The 18,910-nt window shown below is 44.2% G+C and overlaps 2 protein-coding genes across 4 annotated transcripts; both read right to left on the bottom strand.

Annotated features, from left to right (window-relative positions):
• Positions 1-240: 240 nt before the first annotated feature.
• Positions 241-9,407, bottom strand: arhgap19 (Rho GTPase activating protein 19). Of its 2 annotated transcripts, XM_069530469.1 has the most exons (13): positions 9,260-9,407; positions 8,246-8,400; positions 6,676-6,950; positions 6,377-6,457; positions 5,947-6,156; positions 5,503-5,729; positions 5,189-5,275; positions 4,975-5,040; positions 4,536-4,742; positions 4,342-4,449; positions 4,021-4,134; positions 3,827-3,928; positions 241-3,601 (listed from the first exon to the last, which is right to left on the bottom strand). In XM_069530469.1, exons 2-13 carry the CDS (start codon positions 8,287-8,289, stop codon positions 3,545-3,547), a joined length of 1,578 nt encoding a protein of 525 aa, XP_069386570.1. In that variant the 5' UTR covers positions 8,290-8,400; positions 9,260-9,407; the 3' UTR covers positions 241-3,544. The 2 variants fall into 2 exon arrangements, with proteins under 2 accessions (XP_069386570.1, XP_069386571.1); XM_069530470.1 differs by lacking the exons at positions 8,246-8,400; positions 9,260-9,407 and adding an exon at positions 7,923-8,214.
• A 1,692-nt stretch (positions 9,408-11,099) lies between these two features.
• Positions 11,100-14,983, bottom strand: LOC109648280 (rho-related GTP-binding protein RhoU-like). Of its 2 annotated transcripts, XM_069530472.1 has the most exons (4): positions 14,103-14,982; positions 13,822-13,880; positions 13,668-13,697; positions 11,100-12,706 (listed from the first exon to the last, which is right to left on the bottom strand). In XM_069530472.1, exons 1-4 carry the CDS (start codon positions 14,374-14,376, stop codon positions 12,218-12,220), a joined length of 852 nt encoding a protein of 283 aa, XP_069386573.1. In that variant the 5' UTR covers positions 14,377-14,982; the 3' UTR covers positions 11,100-12,217. The 2 variants fall into 2 exon arrangements, with proteins under 2 accessions (XP_069386573.1, XP_069386574.1); XM_069530473.1 differs by lacking the exon at positions 13,668-13,697 and having other exon boundaries at positions 14,103-14,983.
• Between the last annotated feature and the right edge of the window lie 3,927 nt (positions 14,984-18,910).

The raw sequence follows: 18,910 nt of genomic DNA, 5'->3' as shown, positions 1-18,910 counted from the left end.
ACTACAGAAGTACAATCTGCTCCAATCTGACGGACAATTGTTTTCTCAACTTGAATTTGAAATAAAGATGGACGACATTACAACTCCCCAATACACTCAAAGTGTATCAATCGCCCCCTGGTGGCTGGCGTTTGTATCCGGGATAGTTTCGCTTCTTTTGAAGATGATGGGAGGAAGCGGAGAGAGAAAGAAGAAGACAGTGGACACAACTGAGACATTTAAAATAAAAAACAACATCAGACATTCTGTAGTAAACATAAAAAAAAGATTTAATCCAAAGCGGGACATTCGCCAAGGAATCCAATTTACAGGGTTAAATTATTTTACACTAAAAAAAAATAAAAACAAACAGACAGGTTACCACAGTTTAAACCACGCGGTCCAACAGTCACTGACTGAACTCATCATGACACGAGGGAAAAGTTTAGGTTCATCAAGCTGAAAAAAAGTCAAAAAGTTTGTCAAACTGACATTTCAACTTCTCATTGTCCCAATAAACAAAGAGCTGAGACGCAGTTCAACCCATCAGGCAACATTTTAAATTTACTAATGTTCAACTTTAACTTCCTTCAGTGTTGATTTTCACAGTGTGCAGAAGAAGCAGAGGAACTACATGTTTCACACAGATGTTAAAGACACCGATAGAACAGTAGCAGGAAACTGACTCAGAAAGAAAAACAGTGTCACTTAAGTCTTGCAGGGTTTTTTTTAGTAAATACCACAGACATACAAACTGTGTTATTAAAAATGTTAAAGTTGCAAACAGCAATAAATACAACGGAAAACAATTTGACCTTCCTTTAAAACTGGCTCGTAAAACTGCAGAGAACCAAAACAGATGAGGAGAAGTCGTCAGAAGAGAAAACAACGACACGGAGGGGTCTCAGTTCAAAAGCTTGTTTCTCTTCTGACATTAAATTCAGTCAAAACAAACATGAAGTCAATCTTTAGTGTCTATCTGTACCCGACGCATCACGTTCAGCACCTTCAGCACTTCCACAAACCCATCGAAACAACATCCACAAAACCTTCAACAGCAGGATGCACCAGAAACAGACTCAGCTTCACATCCAGAGAAACAAATATATGATGAGACCCATGAGCGAACAAAACCTTTTTAAAGTTTATGGAAACGAATGAATGCAGAGCTGGTCTGGGTTCAGCCGGATGTTGCCAGAGGTGCCACTGAGCAAGGCAGCGGACGCTCACCGGCTCTGGAGTGTTTAGGGAAAAGTCTGGAAATTAAAAACAAATGTATTTCTCAGAGCTGAAAACTTGGAACTGGTGCATCCGTACTGACGATACAACAAACTGAGCCGAGTCAGTTTAGGTCAAACAGCCAAGTTGAGGATCAGAGAACGAAACAGTTAATCAAATTAAACTACATCGTTCAAAATATTTAAAAGGGACATTAAGTTAGTATTTCAGTTTCTGCAAATACAAACATGACAAAATAAATCTGTGGGTTAACAGCAGAATTTATTCTGCAGATAAAAAAGTGCAATGTTTTTTTGTTTGTGATATTTATGGACTTTAATCACAATCATTGAGAATAACTTTATTTAATTAAGGGATTGTTGAACCTTGTGTTTTTCAGTGTAAATGATGGATAAGAACAAGAATCTTTGCATCCAGTTCACTTTTGAGCAAACACAGTATCTCCAGCAACTGTTGCTGCCCAATAATAAAACGGGGCAGATGTCCGAGCACTAAAACATCTGTTCCCTGACAGAGTGAAATCATAAGATGCTCTGTGTTTAACTAGAAGCAGCTGTTATGTTGCTCAGACTCCATTGATGGAAACAGTCATTCTACCTCTCAGACCACGGGAGGTGCTGGTAAACACCCCCCCCCCCCCCTTGTGTAAACTGTTAATACTCAAAAGAGAACCAACTGCAAAAATATTCAAAATCGATCCTTTGCTCAACCAATCACACATTTGTTTGTGTCACTACATTATAGATGCTCTTATTTTGTGGAGAAAGACGTCTTAATGTCCCTTTCATCACACGATCCTGAAACTCACTGTCACTGTCGTCCCTTCACATCGTTCTAAATGGAACACATGAAATCAGAATCTGTAACAGACTCATGTTTTATCACATTAACACGATGTGCTAAGAAGACGACCGGGTGACGCTGCCTGACGTCCAATCACATTTAGATCCTTTCTTACTTTACTCAGACTCAGAGCCCGGCCTCTTCTTCGTAACACAATCACCCTTAGATAGAACACAACGTGTGCACACGCACACGCACACGGAGGAGGAGTGCACCTCTCTGTAACAGATCACTGCTCATTTCCACTGATGTAAAATCAAAAAACTTTCATTTCAACAGAACAAACACTTTCGTTCAATTTAAGACGAATGAGTCCTCCATCACCAGCTACAGTTAAAAAAATAATTAAAAAGCCCTTCGAGATATTCTGAGTTTGATATTTGACAGATTCGCAGGGATCCCAGTCGGTGGTTTTGACCCCGTGAGACGATTATTAATTAATGTTTTCATACCAGGAGATAAAATAAAATCCAGCTGATTCTGGATCAGCAGCAACAATCCCAAGAAGTCTTTCACCCAAGTATCGTACCCAAGGCGCTCATCACAGTTCCCAATAAGAATAAAATCTAAAAACGTTCAGAACATGCACATCACTCACACACACACACTACAACATATATACATATTCTACATGCTACGGCCGATGTGAGCTCCGCTAACTACAGGCCGATGATTCTGATATAAAGTAGATATAAACAAATAAAATGAGTTTCAAGTGATAACTGGCACAAGCAGCTTCGAGCCAGAGAAGCCAAACCAACGTGAAGAAACTGGTTCAGGTGAATCTGTTCGCCCCGAGGCGGAGCTGAACTCATGTAAATACTAATAGTGTTTATTTATAAAACGAGTTCTGCGACAGAAGAAGAGCATTAATGCTTCGGATCAGATAACGCAGACTGATCGTATCAGATGGTGCCGCTTAAGAAAAAACTAAAGATTATTTCAAAATGGATATATTCAGATATATCAGAAGCAGAACAACCGATCAGCATCACAGTATCATTGAGTTGTGATTTGAAATCACTCAGCCTGACTCCCACAGGTCTGGATCTCCATCAGAAGCACAGTGTGGTCTAACATCTAAATTATTTTAAAGACCGTTAACGTGTTGTTAAATAAATTAAGTCTGTTAAGCTGCTAAAGACAATATTAGATCCCAAACTTTGCCATCACATGAAAAACTCTGTGGTTCCTTTCAAAGTGCAGCTGATGATTCAATATTGTTGCTTTTTGCCTCAAAAATAAAACCGACAGACATTAAAACCAGTAAAAACATTAATTCTCCTCATATCATCTAAAATGAAAACTGTGGGTACCGGTCGAGTTGCTGATTTTGGTTCAGCTGCCCTGGCTGAGGTTAAACCTGCTGAACAAACTCACAGTTATATCAAACTTACTACAATGAAAACACAACGATAACAGATGAGGGTTGATTATAGTAACACTGCCCAAATCCAGTCTGAAGAGAAGACGGTGGCGGGTTTTACACAGAGATCTCCTGGGCAGGAGAGAAACGCATCCTGGTCACAGCGGGAGAGGCCTGCCGAGAGAGGATGGAGGGAGGGGATGGAGGGAGGGGAGGAGAGAGGATGGAGATTTACATTTGCAACTGGTCGGACAAAGAGATGATCATGACGTCAAAACTAGAAGCAAACTAGAAAGCAGGCCTCACTGCAGAGTGTGCAGCTTGACGTGTGCAGCATCTTTTTAAATTCAGATTTTTCTCATTTCAGGTGAAAAAAAAGAAAAGGAAACTGTTTCGTACCTTGGAAACCTTCAGAGCTTTGTTCTCAGTAAAAGTAAAGTCTGGGTTTTTTACCACAAGCCCCACCTTCCCCAGCACAGGACCGTTTAATGGGCTGTTCACCTGCAGACACACAAACACAACAAACAAAGGTAAATAACGTGCAGTAGAGTTTCTCAGTGTAAAAGTGGTTAAAAGCTAAATAAAAGCCTCACCCCTTGGAGGATGACGTTCTCTTTACCAGCTTTTCTTCCAGCCCTGTTGACGGTATCGGGCGAGATGTGTCTGACCCGCCTGTCTGCTGTCAGCTGCTCTGCTCGAACTTTGCGCTGTCGCCAGAGTGAAGTTATAAAAAGGTCAGTTCGGTGGAGAAAACATACGACATGGGTACATCTAGCGTGAACTCACAGGAGGAGCTTTTCAGTTTAATTCTTTACATTTTCAGAATCAATTACACAGATTACTGGTTTGTTTCTCTCGCTGAACTTCCTGTGATACTCTTCTCTACTTTCCAAATCCAACATGGAAGTCCGTACCTTGATGAGGCCGCCAAACGACCGTGAGCGGGGATGTTTCTTGCTGGGAGCTGGGGGCGCCTGGTGGTGCTCGTTGGTAGGCGTCCCCGAGGTCGTCTGTTTGACTAACTGAGGACAAAACATCACATTACACTATAAGACATTTAACACTCAGCAGCCGGACCGTGGGACAGAAGGAAGACGCTGAAGCGAACCTGTCGGACGAGTTTCTTTTTCTTGGCGGAGTCCGGCATGTTGTGGTGGACGTGTCTGAAGAGGTCCTTCAGAGCCTCTTCTGTGTACTGCTGAGCCGGAGAATGGCACGGCTCGTGAGCGCTGGGGCCCAGAGCAGCCGTCCTCTTCATGGGCAACACGGCACGCTGAGCCGGAGAGCTGCTCGCTGCCAGCAGCTCCAGATCGTCCTGAGAGAGGACAGAGCAGGTCAGGCTGTGGACTGGAGACCCGATGAAGTGGGCCTCAGCAACATGATTCATCTTGTTTGATTCACTGCCCTCTCATCAAAGCTGCATGTTCTTCACTCTCTTAAACAGACTGAGCTTTGATCTACCTTTCAGTCCACAGATATTATCTTCCACCAAACATCTGTATCGCCTGGACTCTAACAGACACTGAGATCTGACTCTGTGAACTAACCTTGGTCTGCAGAGCCTTGGTCCCAGCGAAGTGCACTCTGGCATATTCCCGCAGGTAAGCTGGAGCCTGAGCATCAAACCGTGGACATGTGGCACACGTCATTCATTACAACAGGCACATACTTTATTTCAAATCAGTTTCTAGATATGGTTTTTAGAGCATAGAACTAATCTAGTTTTATTTTGAATTGTTTGGTCGCGTGGTCAATAATCACCCTGAAGAGTTTCTGTGAGTGTTTGATGAGGAAGGCCATGCTGGTATTCAGTTTCTTCAGGTTGTCTTTCAGGTCACCGGCCGTCATCTGAAACAAAACAGGACAAAAAAAAAACAACACACATTTGCTGCATTAAGAGATTTTGAACCACGATTGGGCAGAAATGCTAAAAACAATGTCAATTTAAATAACTTCTTAATAAGTACACTAATAATATCACATTCTACAAACAGAATATTCACTGGATAAGTAATTGTGACTAAAAGAATTTCTCTGAACAGCCTCTGGCTCAGGTTATAAAGTACAAATCTCACGTGTCTGGGCCACAGGACGTGCGGAGCGAACATTAGTGCCAGGTTGAAGGCGGACATCTTGTTCTTGTCCTGCTGCTTGGCAGTGTAGTACAGTAGGTCCAGCAGCAGTTTGAGCAGTGAGCGGTTGGCCTGAGGCAACAGCAGGAAGAGGAGCTGCAGGGCCTCGATTTGACGCTCCTTGTTGGGTACCAAGGTCTTGTTGCCTTGCTCGTCAAACAGAGTCATGTCTGGGAAAGAGATGATGAAGGTAGATGTACAGTTATGGACAGAGTATTACCTTTTCCCTCTCGTTATCCATTTCCCTGTGATAAACATTTTAAAATGAAATTTTGCACTTTCAAGAATTTCACAGCTTCTCCAGGATGTGTGTGTGTGTGTGTGTGTGTGTGTGTGTGTGTGTGTGTGTGTGTGTGTGTGTGTGTGTGTGTGTGTGTGTGTTCCTACCAGCTATCTTAAGGTGTGCATGGAAGTGTCTGTGTGTGAGCAGCGGCTCGGGCAGCTCTCCCAGGAAAGTCTTGAGCAGCGTGGCCACGTCGTTGGGGTGAAAGTCTCCAGACGCCAGGTCGACATCGGCGCCGCTGTTGAGAAGCTCCTTCAGGGTCTGCTGCCGCACGCTGTTCCCCGGCACCCGAAACAGACCCTCCACATGCAGATCTGAGGACGCAAGAGCAGGTGGTGAACACAGAATAACTCCTAAAGCATCTGCTAAAGTTAAATCTGTTTAGTTTGATGTATTTATACGTGTGCTGACTTGTTAAGGCGGTTTAAAAGAAATCAAGGGTGAATTAAGTGTTAAAATAAGTTACAGGAGATTCAAAGATTTGCTTTAAACAGTCGCTGCTGTTTCTGACAAAAGTGGATTTTGTTGACTTACTTTTGCTGAGGTACTCAATGAGCTGGTAGATCTGAGCGATGCAGCTTTCTGTCAACGGGGTTCCAAACACAACTCCTTTATCTGTGATTGTACCAGGAGATTTTGAGAGTGAGTGATTACATCTAAAAGTTCCCATCAGAAAAAGTGCTCCGGTGTTTCTGCTTCAGGCTCATTAGTCGGAAAACTTCCTCAAAAATGAGCTGAAAGACCTCATCCAGCAGATTAAAAGCACGATGGTGCACATGATTAACAAATGAAAAGTAAACAAATCTTCTGCTGCAGCTCCCTTGACCTCTCACCTTTGCGTTTGAGGAAGTTGAAAGAACGAAAGAAGCCTCCGTTTCCCCCCGTTGGGGTCTTGGGACTCTCCTCGCCGAGGAGCTGTGAGAACTCTGTCCCAGGAAGGTCGATGAGGCGAGTGATGTTACTGAGCACCAGCTCCAGGAAAACATCTGGGCTCTCATGGCGGAGCTTCTCCACAAAAAAGTCTGGATTGAAGATGACCGGTGGTCGTCCCACTCGAGAGTCCCCCGGAGATTCCTCGTGATTGATCACCATGCTGGACACTGTACCTCTGGGGGGGGGGGGGGATGCACACACTCCACATGAAGTTTACTCTTGAGACAAGTTATGATCAGGAAAATACAAGTTGTCAACAATTTGAAAAAAGCTGCGTGATGGATCTGTGTTGTAAACTGTACTACACACTGTGTCTCTATGTCGTCATCTTTTATTGCTTTTATTTGTATTTATTAGCTTTTATGTAACGTCGTACTGTTTTTCAATGCTACTCTTTTTATTTTTAAATACCCCTTTTACACAATGTCGTCTCCTTGTTGCGTTTATTTCTTTTTCAGCGTGACTGCCTAGTTGCAATTACCCCCGAGTATCCTGTGTCTGCTTTGTCTGTCAAAGTACTTTGTAAACGCTGTTTTAAAGGAGCTATAGGAAAAAGGTTCAGCAGTTTAGCTTGGAATATGCAGTATTGATATATAACAGATAAATAGGAAGTGCAGCAGGTGAACAGTCTGTTCTATGTGGTCAAACATCCACCGTCACATCGTTCATTATCGAATCAAAAATTATAGGAACACAGCAAAACATTTTACAGATCTGAGGTAAATCAAGTGTGTTAACCCTCAATAATCAATAAATCTAAACATATTACACTTGTGTTGCTATTGAAGAAAATCATACTGGGATGATTACTGACATTGTTTTATGCTTATGACCATTTTAAAACCATAAATCCAAAATGGTGCCGCATTAGAAAATGTAATAATTCTATAGAATCACTCTGACGTCAGTCAGATCACAGGCTGAACAAAGGCAGCAGTAAACAACGGGGACTCTGATCACGTGTCCACAGCTACAGACGTGTGTGGTGTAAACACGTAAAGAAACAACGTTAACCTCCGTTACAACGCTTTGTTGTTAGCTAGTTAGCACCACAGACGTTAGCACATACGTGTGGAAGCTCCCTCAGCTAACAGTGCTAATGTTGGCTAACGGATTTTAAGATGAACGTTTGACATAAACAATTTACGACCAATGTGACGTCAACGTGGATTTTCAGCTGCGTTGCGATGACGTTGAGTTAAGATAGGTTAGTTATCCTTGAGTTAAGCTAGGTTAGTTATCGTTGAGTTAAGCTAGGTTAGTTATCCTTGAGTTAAGCTAGGTTAGTTATCGTTGAGTTAAGCTAGGTTAGCTAACGTCAGGAATGACAGCACTTGTCGATCAGACTCAATAACATGAAGTGAATCGTGTTCAGATCCCGCAGGTTGAAGTTTGTCTGTGACTGAGGTGAACTCAGTGTGTGAACTCCAGAAGAAGTCCTTCATTAAACTCAGCTCAGCTCGTTCTTACCTTTTATCCGGAGTGTTTTCCTCGACATGTTTCCCAGCAGCCATTTTCACTTTGAATCCTCCGCTGTTTGTCTACACGCCCCGCCCACCGCGTCCGCCATTGGCCGTTTGTCGAATGTAGGCGGGAGGGGCTGTCTCTGATTCTCATGTTCCTCGCTGTGATTGGTCGGTTTGAATTCGCAGCGTTTGACAAGAGGAAAACAACATTAACATGGAGGGAGGGAGGGAGAGAGAGAGAGAGAGAGAGAGAAAGAGAGAGGGAGGGAGGGAGGGATGGATCGAGAGAGAGATGATAGAGGGATAGAGAGTGAGAGAGAGAGAGGGAGGGAGGGATGGATAGAGAGAGAAATGATAGAGGGATAGAGAGAGAGAGAAAGATGATAGAGAGAGAGAGATGAAAGAAAAAGAGAGAGAGAAATGATAGAGGGATAGATAGATAGAGAGAGAGAGAGAGATGATAGAGGGATAGATAGAGAGAGAGAGAGATGATAGAGGGATAGAGAGATAGAGTAAGATGATAGAGAGAGAGAGATGAAAGAAAAAGAGAGAGAGAAATGATAGAGGGATAGATAGAGAGAGTGAGATAGATGGAGGGATAGATAGATGGATAGATAGAGAGAGAGAGATGATAGAGGGATAGATAGATAGAGAGAGTGAGATAGATAGATAGATAGATAGATGGACAGGCAGACAGATAGATAGATGGATAGATAGAGAGAGAGAGAGATGATAGAGGGATAGAGAGATAGAGTAAGATGATAGAGAGAGAGAGATGAAAGAAAAAGAGAGAGAAAAATGATAGAGGGATAGATAGAGAGAGAGAGATGATAGAGGGATAGATAGATAGAGAGAGTGAGATAGATGGAGGGATAGATAGATAGAGAGAGTGAGATAGATAGATAGATAGATGGACAGGCAGACAGATAGATAGAAAGATCTATTATTTGATATATGATATTGTTTCTAATCATTATTATTATTGATTTATTATAAATGATTATATTTACTGTATTACATTATGTATTATTCCTTCATGATACTTCTTTTTATTTTCGAGGTTCTCCAGCAGGAACCAAATACATTAAAAAACACCAACACACGACGATGAGTCCTTTGAGAGGCAGGTGGCAGCAGAGAGACATGTCTGTTTGAATCTCTCCCTTCTGCATCTTGTATCTGCAGCCTGACAGAAGCTGCAGAAACTCACGGTGCAGTTCACAGAGCGACCTGAAGGAGCCTTCTTTAAAAACGCTGAATAATGTCCTTTGATCCCAGCTTCCATCTGCTTCCTTCCTTTGATGTCATATATCATTTGCTTTTTGTGACTAAACTGTTCGATTGATTGAAAAGTAAAAAGCTGATGAACTGAAAATGAAAGTTAACACGGACGTTTGACATATTTCTAACTAAACCCTTGTTACTTATAATCCTCTGCTTTTTATATGACCCTGTTTGATTCTTTCTCATTTGTATGTAAGCGGTCCGAATCCACCCCGCTGTGTAAGACCTGATCCTTCAGAGGCTGACAGTCACCAGGTGCCAGCAGAGGAACCTCCACCTGGTAAATCTCTCAAGCTGCTCATGTGTCTGTTGGTGAAATGTAGGTCAGGTTACATCAGGTTTAACTTCTCCTGACGTGTTTCTGCACAAACTGCTGCTGAAAACCACAGAGAGAGAACAAGAGGGACACGACACGAAGGAAAGAAACTTCATGTTTGACGTCTGAATATCACACGACCTGGATTTTATTAATGGAGCTGGATCCAATTTTTACGACTGGATCATTAATCTACAGTGTGAAAAACACTTCACTCGTTATTTCACATTAGTTCATTTTGGTTGAAAATGTGGGATCTGTTTGTTTCATTCAATCTTGACTATGTATTCACCATTTATTCATTTTCTACTCATTTACATGTTTTGTATTTTACATCACAGTCCTCTGGAGATATGTCCCAGAATATTCAAAGTATAGTTATTGGATTCATTAATTAAATTTTTATAGTTTGTAATGTTCCATCACAGACTTTTTAGTTTTCAGAAGTGTTTCCTGAAGTTCTGTTTAAATTGGGGATTTTTAAAAGCAGATTGAAAACGTTCCTATTCACAAATTAAACTGTTTTACATCACTGTATTATATACCTCTTTTAATCACTTTACATATTTTAATCTCTTTCCTTTTGCTTGAAATAATCTTTTCTGATTTTAAATGTAATGTCTTTTAATTTTTAATTTGAATGTCCCTGTCCAGCAGCTAGAATCTACCTCAGTGTGTCAAAGACTTTGCCCACAATCTACATGTTGAAACTTATGTGTTGAGATTTGGCCTCAAGCAACTTTATAATGTGAACAGAAAATAGATTCTGATTCGGAGGAAAAGCCTCAAGAGAAGCTGTGCAGGTCAGAAAGAAACCAGTTTGTAACTTGTAAAATCTAAATGTTCTGGATGAGAATGTGATGGAGCAGAGATCTTCTCTGGCTCTTGAAGGTGTGATGCCTCCGTGGAGAAAGAATCAGGCTCCATATGCTGATGTAATCCGGTCCAGGTGGTGCTGTCTGCTCCTATTAGAGGAGCCTCCACCCGTCCGACCCTGAATCACAGAGCTGCAGCAAAGTCCCACCGAGAGATCCAGGTTTCATTTATGTCATTCGAAGTCTCATCAAGGTAAAGATGCATTTCTGTGCATGTGAACCTGTGATACTGAGGACGAGACAATCAACAGACCTTGATCCTTATTAACGCAGCAGCCGGTTCTGTGTTTAGACTCGAGTGGAAGCACAGTTTGCACAGTGACGTTGTCGTTCTCCTCATCGCACTCGTTCACGCTTGTTTCATACAAGTGACGACACATTCCTTCTCACTGTGATAAACTTTAATCAAGGCTTCTGAACATTCTCCCATGATCAGTGATGGCAAGGATAATAATAATAATCAATAAATAGATAAATAATCTACAAAGTACTGGTCGTGTTGGGGTGTAAAAGTACAAAATTTAATAAATATGAGTCAAAAAAAAGATTTGATCAGATCATCGCTGCTTCAATCAAACCTGGGTCTGGCAACATTTGTGGTGTTTGTTTTAACCTGCTGTGAGCCTCAGACGGGTGGGGTTAACTGCACCGGGCCTTGTTCACAAAGAATCAGGTCAGTTTGAAGAAAGATTTGCACAATTTATACTTTGTTTGTTTTGAATCTTTGTTCATTCAGAGATCCACCTGACGATCGCCCTGCTCCACACTCCAGACAAAAGAAACCAGGGAGGTGAGGGAGCAAGAGTCAGCTCTAAAAATGCAACACGGTTAAAAATGATTCTAGCATGTTACACTAATTAATGTGCAAACACACAGAAGCATATTTATATTCTGCACTTTTAAAGTTCTGGGTTGTAAAGTGTCTTATTGGAAAGAATTCACCACTAAGAAGCCAAGTTTTAAAATGATCTTAAGAACATTTTTAAAAAGATATCAGTAATATCTCAACAGGCTTTAATTTCATTTACATTTTTTGTTATTTTTAAATGTCATATTCTTGCACATCTTTCTCTCTAACTAGTTAAACCCTTTTGTTTCACATTTATATTTTAAAATGTGGTTATATGAGAAAAGAGGAGTATTTACATCCTGCACTGGTTAAAGTGGCGTCTTGTTGAACATCTCATCTTGTTTTCTGGCTCGGTCGCCTCAGTGATCCACATCAGTGTTTGCAAAACAACCACCACACGTCTGTGCCGGAGGCCACAGAGCAGCTGATGATTTCAACGCTTGTTGATGGAAGATGGAACAAAAAAAAAGGGGGAAAACCTCGATGCAGAGGAGGAGACCTCCTGAGAGCCTTTCGGGTTTCTCCTCAGTAAACTGAGCTTCAAATGTAAAAGAGACATCACAGGTGCTGGAGGACGAAACACTTTCCCCCACCCACCCTGACACCGTCTCTCAGCAGGTTGAAACAAACATCCCCTGGTGTGGAACTCGTTCACTTGAAGTCACAGCTCTGCTCTCCCATCAGACAGTTGATCTTCCTCCACCAGGTCTCGGACAGACTCTTGATCTTGTCTGGCGTCTTCCTCCTCAGAGTCGTCCTCTGCTGCTGGACGCTGCTACTGTCCGTCTCCTGGATGCTGGCCAAGATGGCCGAATCAAACGCATCCTTCAGGTTCTTCTGGGTCAGCGCAGAGCACTCGGCAAAGCTCACAGCCCCGAGCTCCTGGGCGAGCTGCTCCCCCTCCTCTGTGTCCACCGGCCGCTGCTGATTCTGTGCCAAGTGGATCAGCACCTGGACGTCCTCCTTCAGGTCCAACTGGGTGCCAACCAGGACCAGGGAGGCGCCGGGACAGTGCTGACGGATCTCAGGGACCCATCTGTCCATCAGGTTACGGAAGGAGCAGGGCCGCACCACGCTGTAGCAGAGCAGGAAGACGTCTGCGTTCTTGTAGCAAAGTGGCCTGAGACGCTCCAGCTCGTCCTTCATGAGGTAAAGAAACAGAGAGGTCACTCAGTCAGACACAGAGAAGATGAGGCCTGTGTTTGTAATGAAGAAATCCCCTGAAAATACCACAACCACGTGTCCTTCTCACTTATTTCCTGAAATGGATGGAAGCTGCAGGTTTAATCAGACGTCAAACAGAAGGGACACTTGTTGGGGACTAATCTGTAATTGAACCACATTTGGTTCTGTGGTGAGTATTTCCAGCAGCTGGTTTCCTTTTCAAATAATGTTTGATCTCTATCTCTAAATCTCAAATTGACCTTCAAAGCTGAACTGATAAACTCTGTTTTCAGATTCATGTGGTGAAAACAACAATGGACAGAGAAAATGAATCTAGATTTTAATCTATAAATCTAAATCTACTCCTCAGGGACCAAGTTCAAATATTTTCACTCTTACTATTTCTGGTATTACCTGAGTTTTAGTGTAATATTCTTTTTGACTCTGTTTTTACAAAATCAACCAAAGAATCAGTGGTTAAATAAAAAGAGTTTACGGATTGATTGAATTAAGATTTTACTTATTTAAAGATTTTAAAGTATTTGGATCATCCAGAGTAACTGAATCTGGAAAAACATGTTGTAACTTTACTTCATCGAACAAAAGACAAACTGGATGAATATTTCTGTTTCCTGTTTGTGTTTGAAAAGTTCACATTCTTGTTCTGCAGCTCAGATGTGAAGGGAAACGAGGTCGGGTGGGGGGATAAGAAACTGCTGACAATTACCAGAAGGGGGCGATAGAGTGACAATACAAACTCACTTTATTCCTGCAGGGGGCGATGTTTACTGGGCTACGAACTGCATGCAACTTAAACTACAGGGTCTCTCCTCTCAGACTAAAAGCTGTCTGCAGGGGGCGACACACACAAACAGAAAGAACTACACATGTTTAGGTGAAGGACCAATTAGTGACAAACACCTACTGATTGACTTACATTGATTGATCCATCGACCAGCCCCCATTTCTACCATGACAGAGCAGAGTGATACATGAGATGAAGAGTCTCAGGCTATAAACACACGCACCTGTTGGAGAGTCACATATTAAATGTTCCTCTGAGTGTGAGGGAGGAAATTCAAACCTCTCACCTGTCCGGCCATGTCACAGAGCTGCAGCCTCACTGGTCTCCCGTCAACCTCCACCATCACTGAGGAAAACACAGTTCACTGAGCGCGTTGGAGCTTTTCCTTCTACAATAACATGAGCTTCATCCGTTTATCAATGAGATGAAACAGAGACACGCGCACAACCAAAGCAAAACACTGCATGTGGTCGATATACACAGAGGATTCACGGTGTTTCAGGAGGAATTCGTGCGTAAAACCTGTGCGTAAAGCTCAAACTCAGCCACAGAGGTGTGAAATACTACCTGTGAAGTTGTCGAACGCGGTGGGAACATAGTCTGTCGGGTATCCGTTGGTGGTGTAGCTCACGATGAGGCTGGTCTTGCCCACCGCTCCGTCTCCGACCAGGACGCAGTTCACCTTGCGCTCAGGTGCGGAACCGGAGCGCCGGCGCAGCGCGCTCAGCGGGAAGTCGCGGTTCTTGAAGCGCCGAGGCGGGATCGGAGGACCGTCTCCCCCGTACACTGGGTCGGACACGCGGCGCGGCTTCTGCAGCCTCCCGACATCCTGCGGGAGCATGGTTCACTCTCCCTTCGCTCCGTGGAAGGATTTATTTCAAGTCGCCTGACGCCTCAGAGCCGCCGGAGACTCCCTGCGCGCTCCATCCTCCACCGATCACGTGTTTCTGCTGCACCTTCACGTTGTTTACCGCGAAATAAAAACGAACTCAAGCGCCACAAACAACATTTGGTTCACGCGACGCGTGGTGGCGCAGAATTGAGGCGCACACTGGCACAGCCGCCGGGTTTGTGAGCTCAGCAGGAGCCGCTGATTGGCATTCTCCCTGCATCTGCTGTGGACGTGATTCCTAAGAGGCTTAGCGAGCACTGCGCCATATGAAGCTCCAGAGCTTTCCCACTGAAATCAACTGAGCTCAGGAGACTTTATCCCACAGGCCACATACAGCAGGTCTGTGAGGCCAATTACAACCCGGAGGTAAAACATTCACCCTCAAGAGTTTTGAGTCTCTCTCTTCTTTTCTTCTTTTCTAATAGAAGTGAGAGCAGCTGCCTCCAACTGTCCTGTCAATCATATTTAATCATACATCTGCTGAATGAACCAGTTCTAAGATCAGTCAATCAAACAACACTTCACACTTCCACTGTGTTTGTTCTCATTCTACTTCTGTCCTGTAACATCCAATCACCCCCCCCCCACACACACACACACACACACACACACACACACACACACACACACACACACACACACACACACACACACACACACTCTCAACAGCACCTGGTGGTGATGTGGTGAAGTGACGCCCCCTAGTGGTGGAAGCCAGTCAGGGCTTGGATTGGATGCAGCATGAATCATCATTTCTCATCAGCAGCAATAAAAGATAAACTGCACAGACACACACACACACACACACACACACACACACACACACACACACACACACACACACACTGAGAGAGAGAGAGAGAGAGCCTGGAGCTGAAAACAGATTAAAACATCAAAGCAGGCCGGGGACGCTGCATTAACAGTAAACACACACGAAAGCCGATGTTTCGAGTTTGAAGTCGTCATCGAGGAGGAAACACACGAGGAAGAGAAACACACAGATTCTCCCGGCTGCTGCTCTGAGTTATTTCTGAAACTGACTCTGACGTGTGAGGGGTTGAAACAAATAGAACCAACAATATTCAATCTTATTATCATTATCAACAGAGACTGAAAATCACACTGAGCCACATCAGACCGATACACAAATCAAGAGCTCTTCAACAGACCCAACAATCAGGTAAGAAAGAGAAGAATGAACAAATGGATAAACTGCTTCAAGTGATTTCCTCAGGTCATGAGGGAAGAAAACAACAATTAAAAAGTAAAAATCAAATTCCAGCCCTCTTTCTCCATCTATCCCGTGTGTCTGGAATTCATCCTTTCTTTTACCGAACCTGTAAAGAACTTTTTCTTTCCTTCTTCAAAAACCCTGCTCAGAAACTGTGAGACTGATTACTACAGATTATTTGCAGATCTCGGATGTGTCCTCTAGAGAAACATTGAGATTCATTCAGATCCTTCAGATAATAAACTCATCTAGATAAATATGTGACATAGAATGAGTAGAATTTAACTTTCAGACGTGCAGGCTACACTTTTTCTTCAGCTGTAGATTGATTCTTTACTACGAGGCTCATAAATACGCTGATATAATATAATAATATTAAAGTTATAAATGTTTTATTCTCTCGTCAGATGAAGAGAAAGAACACGTCGCAAAATCCATCTGACGTCTGCAGCGACAACACGACAAGACAGAATGTGTGTGAGAGACAGAATGTGTTGCCATGTTCTGAACAGCACCAGAAACAGCAGTGACACACACACACACACACACACACACACACACACACACACACACACGTAATAATTTACTGTCAAGAATTGTGTTTGTTTCCAGGCACCAGCTCTTAAAACTTCCTTATTATGTGACTACATCACAGGCCATAAACTCCACCTCCTCCATGTAAGTAGATGGGACATGGACAAAACAAAACAAAAATCAGACTTTAAATAAATGTTTGTCAAAGATGGATTCTGTCGAAGCATCTCCACTTCCTCCTCATTGACCAAAGCCGCAGCGATTCTAAATCTTAAACCAGGTTTCATCTCTTGACCGCGAGGACGGCAGAGGAAATAAAAACGCCCTCACTTTTTGAAAACGGTCTTCGGTCCTCGTGAAGACAGACGCACCACAGCACAGCGTCTCTTGGCTCCTCGACGGTGAAAACCTGCCAATAATTATCTTTAACCAGGCGCCGACATCGCTGCTTAACGGGATTAACGAAGAGTCAGGGAAAAAACAACAGACACCCGACAACTCTGTGAATGGAGACATCGGGCAGGCCTGCACTGTGAAGCTGGCACAGGACCCAGAAACCCATAACCCTGTCACACACACACACACACACAGACAGACACACACAGACACACACGCATGTAACATACAAAGCTACTATTCTAATCATGTACAAACAGCCCCCCCCCCCCCCCCCCCTCCTCCAACATCTGATAAACTAGACACCTCATCAGAATCTTTGGGGACCCTGGGCCTCCTTTTGGAGTTTGCAGACCAGGCAAATACATTAACTCAATTTAGAGTTTGGGATTAAGGACCCACCCTTCCCCCCTTATAACACACACAGACACACACAGACACACACACACAGATACAAACGCACACAGATACACACCGTCATCCCCTTCCTGCACCCCCTCTGCCCTTCCTGCTTCCCTCATCACTCTTTTTGATGCGATCAGCTGAGCGCTACATTCTCCTCTTCTTCCCCATGGACCCTCTCTCCCTCTCTCCCTCTCTCCCTCTCTCTCTCTCTCTCTCCCTCTCCCCCGGGGGACCGGGCTGCTCGGACTCTATAGTTATGGGCCGGGGCCATCTGTCACCGTGCGCATTCACGCAGCCACCAGAAGGCCGCAACATGTGCAGATTTAAATGGAGAACCCAACTTTCCCAGGACACACAGGCCTGACCCCAGCAGCCGCTGCAGCCCCCCCTTCCTCCCCATCGCCCCGTGCCTCCCCCTCCCTCCCCCTCTTCTTCTCTCCTCCATCCCACGACCATCAGCACCACCATCCAGCATCCCTACAAACCCAGACCCCACCCACCTGCTACACCCTCCTTCAGCACCACCAAGAAATACTGTCTGCATGTGAATCAGTGAATTAACCCCCCCCACCCCAGCTCACCCCAAACATCCTGGACCAATCAGCCCCCCCCCCCCAACACCCTCCTCCAAAAAGATACACCCCACTAAGTGTGTGTGTATGGTAATGGCTGTGCAGCGTGCATGAGCACCCTCCTTACACACAATGATGGATTTCAACATTACATAGCAGCTGATGGTGGAGGGGGGAGGCGATGCAGGAGGTGGGGTGAGGGTGGGAGGAGAAGGGGGTGAGGGCAACTCCTGGTGGATGTGTGAGAAAGAGAGAGATCAGCTGATTGGTAAAATTGATTGTGAGGGTGAGAGGGAAAGGATGAAGGGGTTTGTGTGTGTGTGTGTGTGTGTGTGTGTGTGTGTGTGTGTGTGTGTGTGTGTGGGCAGCATTACGAGTGTGTGTTGTGGTTTTGGTGGTGGGGGGGGGGCTGGAGGGTAACAGGATTGGTCTTGTCTGTGGGACTCATGGGGAGAACAATGGAAGCGCCGGGGGTGGGGCGAGTGTCACACGCTTTTGCTTTGTGGCTCGGTCAACAGGCGTGTGCCACGGGTGTCGTCTCGCCTCCCCTCGCCTGCTGTCCGACTCCAGGAAAGGACCGGCAGCCATGAGAACCGGGGCCCCGGGCCCTTTAATGAGGGGCGTGCTGCTTCTTATCAAAGATGGACAAGCCATCATTACAATCATCATTAGAAGCTGCACAATGGAGAACGCCTCCCTCAGCAGCACGAAAAAGATTCAACTGAACGATTTGGAACACGGATCTTCTGTCGCTCTATTTTTAGAGGATGAGAATTTCCTGCAAGTTTTCATTACATTGAAAAACTCACGATCGAGTTCATCATGAGGGTGAAAGACGCCGCGCACGCTCATGCACTCAATGTAAACACTGAAGGAAATGTTGATGAGGTTTCTAACTCGAAACTGGAGGAACTCAAATCTCTCAGGATGAAGAAGAGGAGCCGTACACGTAGAAGACGAAGACGTCCACTCGGAAAGACGAGGAGATTCCAGATGTTTAGGTGATGAAGGCCGACGCCGGTGTGGACGAGCTGTAAACAACGACACTGATGTTTCCACAGCGCAATTTATACGTCATGTCCCGCCTCCTGCTGCTCTACAGGCTCCACCCCTCGCCTGAATGCCCCCCACATGTTCCTGTTGTTGTGAACGAGTCGGACGATCTAGTCCAACACTGGGCCGGCCGAGGATTTAACTAAGTTCGGAACATCTCAACCCAACCAAATATTTACTAGAATATCGGACTGAAGCGTCTCACCAGTCGTCTCTACTTAACCGTGAACATTTCCCATCATCGAAACAGAAATAAGTTTTCTTGAGAACAGGATTCATGTCTCCAGCAGAG

This window comes from Paralichthys olivaceus, chromosome 8 (assembly GCF_024713975.1).
Source record: "Paralichthys olivaceus isolate ysfri-2021 chromosome 8, ASM2471397v2, whole genome shotgun sequence".
NCBI lineage: Eukaryota > Metazoa > Chordata > Actinopteri > Pleuronectiformes > Paralichthyidae > Paralichthys > Paralichthys olivaceus.
Note: the sequence above shows the minus strand (reverse complement) of the source record. Positions and strands in the feature narration are given on the sequence as shown.

What these genes read in the sequence shown, in the direction of transcription:
- arhgap19 (XM_069530469.1), bottom strand. Translation starts at nt 8,289, where the DNA reads ATGGCTGCTGGGAAACATGTCGAGGAAAACACTCCGGATAAAAG. An exon ending in GAAAACACTCCGGATAAAAG is followed by an intron (nt 6,951 to 8,245) that starts GTAAGAACGAGC and finishes CCCCCCCCCCAG; the next exon opens with AGGTACAGTGTCCAGCATGG. An exon ending in CATTGAGTACCTCAGCAAAA is followed by an intron (nt 6,157 to 6,376) that starts GTAAGTCAACAA and finishes TTGCGTCCTCAG; the next exon opens with ATCTGCATGTGGAGGGTCTG.
- LOC109648280 (XM_069530472.1), bottom strand. Translation starts at nt 14,376, where the DNA reads ATGCTCCCGCAGGATGTCGGGAGGCTGCAGAAGCCGCGCCGCGTGTCC. An exon ending in CGCGTTCGACAACTTCACAG is followed by an intron (nt 13,881 to 14,102) that starts GTAGTATTTCAC and finishes TGTTTTCCTCAG; the next exon opens with TGATGGTGGAGGTTGACGGG. An exon ending in TCTGTGACATGGCCGGACAG is followed by an intron (nt 13,698 to 13,821) that starts GTGAGAGGTTTG and finishes CTGTCATGGTAG; the next exon opens with AAATGGGGGCTGGTCGATGG.